At 41.2% G+C, this 10903-nt stretch overlaps 1 protein-coding gene across 3 annotated transcripts; it reads left to right on the top strand.

Annotated features, from left to right (window-relative positions):
* Window positions 1-360: 360 nt before the first annotated feature.
* COPS4 (COP9 signalosome subunit 4) lies at window positions 361-10632 on the top strand. Of its 3 annotated transcripts, XM_067297420.1 has the most exons (10): window positions 380-566; window positions 2366-2445; window positions 3285-3436; window positions 4690-4793; window positions 5596-5749; window positions 6913-7063; window positions 7467-7637; window positions 9050-9165; window positions 9558-9642; window positions 10104-10632. In XM_067297420.1, the coding sequence occupies exons 1-10, from the start codon at window positions 493-495 to the stop codon at window positions 10235-10237; spliced, it is 1221 nt and encodes a 406-aa protein (XP_067153521.1). In that variant the 5' UTR covers window positions 380-492; the 3' UTR covers window positions 10238-10632. The 3 variants fall into 3 exon arrangements, with proteins under 3 accessions (XP_067153522.1, XP_067153521.1, XP_067153523.1); XM_067297421.1 differs by lacking the exon at window positions 9558-9642 and having other exon boundaries at window positions 361-566; XM_067297422.1 differs by lacking the exon at window positions 2366-2445 and having other exon boundaries at window positions 488-566.
* Window positions 10633-10903: the final 271 nt, after the last annotated feature.

Here is a 10903-nt window from a genome sequence, read left to right as displayed (position 1 = left end):
CGGGGTGGTGCGCGCCCGTCCGCCCGAGGGGCGGGGCCCAGCTTCCGCGCGCCGCCGGCAGGACGGAGCCCCCCCCCACATATATTTCTATATGTAATATATACATGATTGGGTGTGTCCGTATTGTGTACATAAGTTCATGCGTGTACCGGTGAATATGGCCGGTGCCTTGCGGAGCGCAGCGGCTGCAGCCAGCCCTGTGAGAAGGGCGACGGGGGCTCCCCGCGCCTCCGCCACGGCCGGCGGGGTCGACCGGTGCTTTCTCCCGCTCGGTACAGGGCGTGTTTTTTAAGCCCCGGGCGGTGCCGCCCTGACAGGCCGGTGGCGGCGCCAGCGCGTGCCACGTGACCGCGGCGCGCCCCCTCGGTGGGGCGGAAGCGGCGGCGCCTCTCTAGCCTCCCGCCTGCGGCTGCTCTATGGTAGGAGGAGGCGCGGCGGGGACAGAGCTGGCGGCGGCGGCCGCCGCAGGGGTTGATCGGTGCTGCAGCGAAGATGGCGGCCTCAGTGAGACAGGATCTGGCGCAGCTGATGAACTCCAGCGGCTCCCACAAGGACCTGGCGGGCAAGTGAGTGCCGGCGTCCTCCTTCCCTTGGCAGGGGCCAGGCGGATAAGCGGCGGTTGGGGGTTATGGCCGGGTCCGCGCGACCGTTGGCGGGGGGGAGAAGGAGCCGCGCGACCGTTGATGAGGAGGGTTTCTGCGGCTGTTGAGGGAGCGGGGGGAAGGAGCCGCGCGACCGTTGCGGGTGGGGGGAAGGAGCCGCGCGACCGTTAATGAGGAGGGTCCGCGCGGCCGGTGCGCGCGCGCGTGTGTGTGTGTGTGTGTGAGGAAGGAGCCGCGCGACCGTTGATGAGGAGGGTCCGCGCGGCCGGTGCGCGCGCGTGTGTGTGTGAGGAAGGAGCCGCGCGACCGTTGATGAGGGTCCGCGCGGCCGGTATGTGTGTGAGGAAGGAGCCGCGCGACCGTTGATGAGGAGGGTCCGTGCGGCCGTTGGGGGAGAGGGGGGCGGAGGAGGGAAGAGACCAGCCCGACGCGCGCTGTCCTCGTCCCCGCCGCCGTCCCGGGTCCCCGAGGGGGCTGCTGTCGCCCCGGGCCTAGTGCAGTGCGGTCTCCGGGCCAGCGGGAGCAGCTCTTCTGGAAAGGCACTGTCGGTAGGGTGCTTCTGGGTTGCTTCTTTAAATAATAATATTTTAGCTTCTTTTTCTGCTTTTCTATTATTATTGCTATTTCCAGTGAAAAATGTCCCTGTGCTCTCGCTGTCCTAGGACGGGCTACCCGGCAGTTCTGCTGGGTCTTACTCCCTCAGCGTAACACCCCGCCTCCCTCCCCTGCCCCATTCCTGGTGCCTCTCGGATTTCAGCTACCTGCCTGAAAACTGAGCAGAAGTGATAGATCCAGGGACTTTCTTTCCCAGGGTTGCTTTGTATGAGTTTTGTTTGTATGTGTCCATTGTATTTTTACTAAAAAAAATCAAAATTTAAATTTAAAATTTAAATAGGTATTTTGTATATCAAACTTGGGATTTGAGCTAATCACTGTACTAAATATTACATAGAGTTTCTCTCCCCAGAGGGTATAGTTCAAAGTTGATCAATTCAGTTGAAATTTTTTGATTATGAGTCCAGTTCCTAGAGAAATTGCCTTAGATTTAGGCACCTCACGTTTAAGAATTCCTGAAACGTTTCTCAGAAAATGCACCTCCAACATTAATGTAACACCTTTCAGTATTCCACACATTAAGATCATGGCCCAGTAAGAGTTGCGCTGACCTTATAAAACTATTACATGAAAGAGGGAGTAGCTATGATTTGTTAATATCTAAATGTTTCAATAATAAATACTATATAAAAAAATGGGGTATATTCCCTGCCTATGCTGCTACTGTCAGTGTGGCTGTAGTATACTATTTACTTGCATCTCCCACCCACCATTGTTTCTTGTTCTTCCTGAATCTGGCATTTTTGAACCTCTGTCACAGGTTACTAATTTTAATATGCAAGGGATATGGTTTTCTTTACTTTTCCTCTGCCACTCTTTACGGCAGAAGAGCAAAGCACTATCCCAGGAATATGTTGGTTTTTTTTTTTTTTTTAAAGACATTTTTCATTTCAGATATATTAACAGATTTGTAATGATAAACTATGTTATGGTGGAATTTAGTCCTGGAATTTAAAAAAGAGACAGATACTAGTTCCAGATGAATGTTCCTAGGATTTTAGCATAGACACTTGAGAAAATACTCACCTTAAAGATACAGCAAAAGTAAATAGAAAAAGCATTCTAAGGAAGAAAATAAGCAAAGAAACAGAAATACTTAATAAAAAAAAAGTGAAATATGATTTTTTCTTTTTTTAATCTGTGGGCAGATATCGTCAAATATTGGAAAAAGCCATTCAGCTATCAGGTGTGGAACAACTTGAAGCTTTGAAAGCTTTTGTAGAAGCAAGTAAGTGTGTCTGGTATAATTGTTCACACACTGAGTGAAGGTCTGAACCTGTGGGATTCTGTATTTGTTAGGTCTACGTGAGGCTATATAAATGTATAATGTTCTAGTCATATTAGAACTTAAACATGACTAGAAGAGGAACCAAACATCAGTATATTCAAAAATTAAGGGAATACAGACTTACGAGTTTTGTAATTTAAGGTAACGTTCAAACCTATCAATATTACAGCGTCCGAAGGTAGATCTGAGCGCTGTGTAAAAATGTAAAATAGTATTTTTTGAATTCTAAAATGGTTATTGGATGCAAAGCTATCTTTAAACAAACAACCCTTTTCCCCTTCTCAGTCTCAAGTTAATTTGGAAAACTGCCAAGAAGAAATGGTTAGATTTCTTTTTGGTGTTGTATTAGTTGTTTGGCTTATTGAGTACTTCATTAAGTTATACCTGTTATATCTGATCTTGAATTTGACAGTAAGCTTAGTGAAATTTAAATTAAACGTTTACTTTGTCTGAAACGTTTCAGCAACTGAGAACAGTGATTCAGAATGAAACATCTTCCTAGGTGATAAATAAGAGCAAGAAATTCACTAATATTTGCCAGAGATTGTAACTCAGGTGCTCTCTAGTGTATACAGATAGTGCCAGTTTCTGAGAATGAAATTCATCTTTAAAAAAAAACAAAAACCCACAGCCCATAATTTAAATATAGGTTTAAAAATTAAAAAACCTCAAGTTTAATGTTAAAGCAAACAATTTAATGGTCATAGACCACTTACAGTGAAAGCACTGACATGCATTTCTTCCATCTTGTATTTTTCTTCTGTGTGTCTTTGAACCAGTGGTGAATGAGAATGTCAGTTTAGTCATCTCACGTCAGTTGCTGACAGATTTCTGTACCCATCTTCCAAGCCTTCCTGACAGCACAGCCAAAGAAATATATCACTTCACCTTGGAAAAGATACAGCCTAGAGTGATTTCATTTGAAGAGCAGGTAAGAGATCAATGACAAGGACTTCTGGTTTACAGGCTTGGCTTTGAGGTTTTTTAACTGCTAAATATTGTTAGTCTTTAAAAACGTTGTTCAAAACAGATGTTCCTACCTAAAGTCCAATTTGGCATTCGTGTACACACAAAGCTTTTGCCAAGACTGTATTTGGGACTGTGCAAAGAATACAGACTTTGTCCCTTAATCAGGATGCTAGGCATGTAATTCCTCCGCTACCAGAAAATGGCTTCTTACAATGAGACTCGAGCTACCAGAGAAGCTGTCAGGATACAGACTGGTACTCATTGTTTTACATATTACCCAACTAATGGAATAGGCAAGTGATACAAAGAGAAATATTTTGCCAAGTAGCTTCTGTTGCTACTTAAAACTAAAAAAACCCCCACATTTATAACTCTTTTTAAGCCCAGAAATGTTGTACCACGAAAAATACTTTCCTTGAAATCTCAACTCTACAGTTAACCACTGAATACCTTGCAGTTCTTTTTCAAGTCTGTCCTTGGTTTTCTTGTACAAAGTACTTCAGTATCCGCTGAGAGTACTTACTGAAGATGCTTATATAAAAATCTTATCGGCTCTAATATTAGGACAAAAACCATGCAGTTGCTGTCATGATTTGTATTTGCATCTGTTTACCTTTTGTCTTTTAAGCAGCTTTCATTCTAAAACTTAACTAAACATGCTTCCCTGCATGTTACAGTAGTTATGCAGAAATTAAATCCAAGACATGAGATGGCTTCTTTTCTTAACCACACTTCTGTTTATAAAACCCAGATTCTAGCACTGACATTTTGCCTGTAGACACCTGCACTACAAATTAGAAGTTTATGGAATAGGTCATGTCACTCGTATCTCACAGGCTTGGTATGAGGTATAACTTGGAGCAAGAGCTTGTGAATTTTGGCACTCCATTTCTTCAAAGTCTCCTTTCATCTTTTTAAAAGCTTTATAAAAGGTTACTGCTTAGCACTCCCTGAAAATTAACGCCTTTTGTTTTATCCTGAGCCAAAAATAGAAATGCTTCAAACCATCAGTCATATGTAAAAAGCTTGGTCTTAAAGTTTGATTAATATTTAAAGATCTTCATGCGGGAGGAGTTGTATGGGTGCAGGCTTATTTCTATGAAGCTGGGATATTGGCCAGGTGGGTATTCATAATAAGAAGAGCAGATATTGTGAATGGTAATACAAAAATCAATCCATTTTTTAGTGTTTGGAATTGGTGTTCTTTTTGTCTAGGTTGCTTCAATAAGGCAGCATCTTGCATCAATTTATGAGAAAGAAGAAGACTGGAGAAATGCAGCACAAGTATTGGTGGGGATCCCCTTGGAAACAGGGCAAAAGTAGGTATTGTGCTAGATGCTGTTCTGTGTTGTTGAATGTACTTGAATATACCTGCTCCATTCACACTTGACCAAACCAGAGAGTGGGAAGTTTGGGGTTGTATATTTTCCCAGAGTTTCAGTAGTTCTGGCCAGAACTCCTGGCCTGATGACAGAAGTATAGCCTGATCACAGGCCGTTTAAAGTAAACATCATTCTAGTGTGTCAAGTATTGCGCTAGAAGCTTTATGCTATTTATCAATCTTGTTGATAACTGCTTTAATAGTATTTTTCACAAGTGCTTCTCTAAGGTAATTGTAAAGTTTGTCTGTCTGCGACACTACTTCCAAATGTTGGCTTCTACAATTTGAAATGAAGACATAGTTTGAACTTTGATATTAAGAAATACAGTTGAGGATTTTTTCTACAACCCTTTCTGTTACTTTTCTCCATCTGTCCTTTCTATCCTCTTTCTCTGTATGCCTGTAAAAAGAATTGCTGTACGTTTTGCCAATATAGCACCCATTTGTTCCACTGCAAATTTGCTTTTTGACTCAAGTATCATTATGGCAAACTGAGATTTTACATTTGTTTCTTAGTGGACAGTGTTATTTGTACTGGCATTTGTAGGAGACAGTTCTATATTTGCATTCATCTCAACTTTCCTTACCGTGAATGGAGAGAGCTAATTTTGGGGGTAGAGAAGAAGGAAGCAGCATAAAGCAAAAGCTGCCAAGTAGAAGCAAAATATATATTTAGAACAGCAAGAAACAAGGGTAACTGTGGAGTAATTCTGAATACTTGCTTTTCTGTTTCTTTACAGACAATATAATGTAGATTATAAATTGGAGACCTACCTGAAAATTGCCAGGCTCTATCTGGAGGATGATGACCCAGTTCAGGCAGAAGCTTATATTAATCGAGCTTCCCTGCTTCAGAATGAATCAACTAACGAACAGCTACAAATCCATTATAAGGTTGCGTAACTTTATTGCTGTCTCTTTCTAAAGGGAAATGAATCCATGCTGAGATGTTTCTATGCGATGCCACTAAAACTTTCATAATAACGAAACAGATAAAGGGAAAATCTAAGTGGTCTTAGCAGTCTGAGAGCCACATCTTAGCAATAGTTAGGCAGCTCATTCCTTTTAATTTCACGAGAAACCTGTAAAGGTTCCTTAAATGCCTGGTTTGTTGAGTTAACATTAGGCTTCAAAGTGTCTGAATTTTAGTTGAAAATATTGCCCCCTACCATTGTCTATGAATATAATAGAAAAAAATCATCTTGGTATTAAAGACAACTGAAGGCTTTTTTTGAACAGTACTTTAAATAGAAAATGCAGACCGTGATAGTAGGTCAAAGCCACAGGGAGTAAACCAGCTGAGCTTTCCGTTTTTTTGTGGGTTTACTGTGTATATAGTTAGTATACTAATATTGCTCAAATAATTTTAGGAACTTTAAGATTATCCCACCAGATGAACACTTCTTGGTGTAGTGTGACAGTACCAAAGTAGTACAGAGTGCTTTAAAATTCTATTCTACAGAACAACTGTACCATTAGGTGTAGTTTATGGTATGGTGATCTTGGTTTGTTGTTTTTTTTTTCTTCCTGCCCCTGCTTTCTTTGGTGTAGTTTCCCCATGCTAGATTTTAAAGCTTGCACTCAGTTGCAAAAGTCAATATTGACTGTAAGCATTAGAAAAGCAAAAAGGAAGGGAAAGAAGAAAAATCAGTTGTTGCTGCAGCTCTGAAAGGGAGAAACAAGTACTTAACCTATGTCAACTATTGTGTAGGTGCTGACTGTCAGTGTCAGTAATGAAGGGGAATCTTGGTAATGTACCTCAGCTGTACAATATTTCATAAATTTAATTTCCAGCATTTTGAAATTTACACAGTGCTTAACATGAGAACAGTGCTGAGAAATGCCCGTACAATATCTGACACGTTACTTTAGCCAGGTGTTTGAAAGCTAAACTAATCATTCAAAGACACAGACTTGAGCTCTTGCACAACTTGCCTAAGATGGAGCAGAGCAACATTTTTGGGAGCTGTTGCTTTGTAATGCAGAAATTAATACACGCCTGTCCTGTGCAGTCACCCCCGTTAGTTTTATTTTACTGAGACCTGTTTTCTTTCTAGGTGTGCTATGCTCGTGTTCTTGACTACAGAAGAAAGTTCATTGAGGCTGCCCAAAGATACAATGAGCTCTCCTATAAGAGCATAGTCCATGAAAGTGAGCGACTGGAGGCCCTGAAGCATGCTTTGCATTGTACTATTTTAGCATCAGCAGGTAAAATACATGTTATAGTTTTGTATAAAAGACCCACCATACAGATTCCCTATCCCTAAAGGAAGTCAGCCTCTGTGTCACTTGTGGGAAGGGATCTTGGGCTTGTAAGATCTGGTGAGGAATCCAGAACTGTGAACACAGCATTGAGAATCTGTTGGCAAACTGGTAGCTCAGAGCTGGAAAACCTTTCACTGTCCTGGCCAGTGCTGAAGTGCCATCTTGCCTAAAGATGTGAAAGAAACGACAGTAGCAAACAGTGCTCTGGAACCAAACGCAGTAGAATTTCTTCTTTGATACAGCTTTGTTGGTTAGTTATATATCTCTAGAGAAAGATTTTTGTTTTGTGTTACCTGTAAATACGCAATCTTTGATTATTTGTGAGGATTCTTCCTGACTCTTCTAGGACAGCAGCGTTCACGTATGCTTGCTACGCTTTTCAAGGATGAGAGGTGTCAGCAGCTTGCAGCCTATGGGATCTTGGAGAAAATGTATCTAGACAGAATTATCCGTGGAAACCAACTGCAAGAGTTTGCAGCTATGCTGATGCCTCACCAGAAAGCAACTACAGCTGATGGTACCTATTTCTCTAAAGCCTCATAATGCTCAGTACCCATCCACGGGAGTTATGTTTGCCAACTGCAGTGGACAAGTGTGTGATGGCAAAGAATACAGTGTTGGTTATGTGATTCTTTAAGGTTATTCCCCAGAATGTTACCCTCAAGAGTATAGTAGTAAGGCTTCTTACTGTGATTCATTTTTCTCATCAGCTATTAAGCTTTTCAAGTACTCCTCTAGAATCCAACTTCTAAAATTCTGATTTTTCTTCATCCTTTTACAGTCCTCTTCACTAACCCCCCCCGTGTTTCTGTCCTTGCCTCATACTTTTTGAGTGTACCCTTTTGAGCTTTCCCAGTTCTAAAGCATGGTTATAAATAGGGTGCTCAAAAATGTGTGGATTACTACTTAAACAGTCTGTGTTGATTTAAAAAAAAAAAAAAAAGTTCATTTGGACTGTTTCCTGACTACTGACAGATACTGAAGGGATGACTTAGATTTCACACTATATCCAATTTGTTTTCTGATCCATTGCTCTGAGATCTTACTAACTTGATTCTTCCCAGAACCTCTGAACAATAATACTGTCTAAACTTATGACTTCACTGGAATCCTAACTGTGCCAGTCTCAGTTTCCCAAATGAGAGTATTGAAATGGAGAATACTGAAACATGAAATTCCTCTGAATGAGGCACCTTCCTGGTAAACAAGGCTTGTTAAATAATGAGGAAGAAACAGCTCTCTGTAATAGCAGATGCTATGACTAGTTAAAGATTCTTCCTAACAATAAGCTGCAGTCATTTTTTGAGGTCAGTCTCCTCTTCTGCTAATACCTGTACTGTTTGTCTTTGAAAGGTAAAGAATTCATGTCAATTGCCATTTAACAATATACTCATCCTTAGGTGACAGGTAGTTAAGAGGCAAATGAGTGAAATAGTTAAATTATGAGCTGAGAAAAAAGTGAGGGTTTTAATCACCCTACAAGCACAGTAGGCAGTTAGAGAGATTAGCTGGACCCCTCAGAGCCACAAAGAAGAGACAGAAAGACAATAGTGTTTCCATTGGGCAAGTTGGGAACTCATGACATGAGAGCTCAAACTTTCAGATGCTGGGTCTCGTAGCAAAATCAGAAAATGAACTTGAATCTCTGCCTCAGTCTAATGTGTTCATCCCTAGTACCATCTCCACTTCATTGTTCTAGAACTGAAATGAACTTTTTTTTAGCTACCTGTCTCAAAAATTAACCAAATCCAGTTAGTTTCTTACTCATTTTTTTTCCTGTGTGGACTAATATTGATGCAAGGCAATGGGATGTGTCTAGACTTTCTGCACACATAGCTTTTTTTTTTTGGGGGGGGGGGTAGCATTTTTCATTTGTTCTGTTATATAAAACATTCCAATCTTTTGTTGTTTTCTCATCCAACCCCTAAGGTTCCAGTATCCTGGACAGAGCTGTTATTGAACATAACTTGCTATCTGCAAGCAAACTTTACAACAACATTACCTTTGAAGAGCTTGGAGCATTACTGGAGATCCCTGCAGCCAAGGTATGCTTTTTTACATCTCACAGAAAACCAAGAAGCACCACAGAGACGTGAGAAAATAGTCATGGTAAATATTAGGAAAAAATAGTAGATGTTAAAAAACTAATAAATACTCCATATTAAAAAGATGAGCAAAGTTAAATATTTAGCCCATTTTATGAGAAGGAGGAGAGGTACATGATGTGGAATGCACAATAACAGAATTTGGTGCTAGTGGTAGTATATCCAATCGTTTCATTATGACGGTGCTGGCTGTGGTTTTTGTTGTTTGTTTGTTTTTCTTCAGTGTGTGTAGAGATAGTGGAAAAACCCATGAGGACTATGAAAACCTTAATCACTTCTTACTTGTGTTGGAAATGGATAAAAATAACATCTTTTCCTTTCCATGTTTTCAGGCAGAAAAGATAGCTTCTCAGATGATAACTGAGGGTCGCATGAATGGATTTATTGATCAGATTGATGGAATTGTTCATTTTGAGAGTAAGTTTGCCCACACGGATTTTTTAGTACCATTCAGAATGAGTTTACTGAATTGCTGTCTTATAATGAGCAAAGTATCTTAATGACTTCTGTCCCAAGTAAGCTTACTGTGTCTTGCTGTGGCCACGAGGTGGCAGAGTTTGCCCTTGAGGAGGACCGCACTTCTCCTACCTATTACACAATCTTTTACCCACAGGAAGGTGTGAATTTATTCTTTCAGTCTCCGTGTAGGAACATGTTCACCAGAAGTTCTCTGCTCGCTTCTGCTTTGCAGTACAGGAGTTAGGCTTGTAACAGAGAGCCAAAATCATTGTAGCTTTTGAATACAGAAATGAGCATGCTGTAGCTGCAAGGAATGCTTCCTCTGTGAGGTAGGTGAGGGCAGTGCTAGAGGAGAAAGTTACACTTGAAAGGGCATGGGAATTGCCAAGACTTACTATGTTTTTCATGTTCTTTTGCAGCCCGTGAAGCTTTGCCGACTTGGGACAAACAGATTCAGTCACTGTGTTTCCAGGTTAACAACCTGCTAGAGAAGATAAGTCAGACAGCACCAGAATGGACAGCCCAAGCAATGGAGGCTCAGATGGCTCAGTGAACTGAACAGAGGCAATGACCTGCTGTGGTGAAGGGAGGGAACTGAGCAGGACTGTGAACCAAGTGAATAACCCACCATTACTTCCCAACTGTCTGCTTTTACCCTGTCTTAAGACACAATTAGGTGAATACTGTTTGGTGTGAAAGTCTCCCAGGCCTGATGCTGTTGCTGCCTCCCCATTGCACTCTGCTGTCCTGAAAGCTGTGGTTTCCATGTAGAAGAAGCTGTAATGTCTGCAGCAAGCTTTGGTTTTGGTTTATTTAATTTTTTTTTCCACTGTACTGCTATAGCTTTGTAGACCATTATTTCCTATGGTGCTTGTCCTATGAAAATGTAAGTGCCATATTTCTTTTAGTTGTAATTACTCTAATAAAGTCTAGAATGAGCCACTTGAAGTGTTGCAGGGACTAACTTTTTACCTTGAACAGTGACTTAAAATAATTACACTTGGAAATGTCAGTTTTAGCCCCTGAAATTGGAAATTAAAACCAAACAGCTGTTTTTCTGCTCTGTGCAAGTTGTTGTATGCTACACAGTGCTAATCTGAAATGCTCACACATAAACAATGACATAAAATAATCATAAAGGGGCATGCCTATGAATGTGTGGCCCCAACAAGCCAGTCAACTCTGTGGTGATTTTTCTGACACCTCCTACTTGAAACAC

The sequence above is a fragment of the Apteryx mantelli genome, chromosome 5, assembly GCF_036417845.1.
Source record: "Apteryx mantelli isolate bAptMan1 chromosome 5, bAptMan1.hap1, whole genome shotgun sequence".
In the NCBI taxonomy this organism is placed as follows: Eukaryota; Metazoa; Chordata; class Aves; order Apterygiformes; family Apterygidae; genus Apteryx; species Apteryx mantelli.
The sequence above is the reverse complement of the archived record's forward strand: the minus strand, read 5'-3'. Positions and strand labels throughout refer to the sequence as shown.

Coding starts and splice junctions, on each gene's coding strand:
- COPS4 (XM_067297420.1), top strand. CDS start 493: ATGGCGGCCTCAGTGAGACAGGATCTGGCGCAGCTGATGAACTCCAGC. Junction 567..2,365: donor CACAAGGACCTGGCGGGCAA/GTGAGTGCCGGC, acceptor ATCTGTGGGCAG/ATATCGTCAAATATTGGAAA. Junction 9,166..9,557: donor TGGAGATCCCTGCAGCCAAG/GTATGCTTTTTT, acceptor CCATGTTTTCAG/GCAGAAAAGATAGCTTCTCA.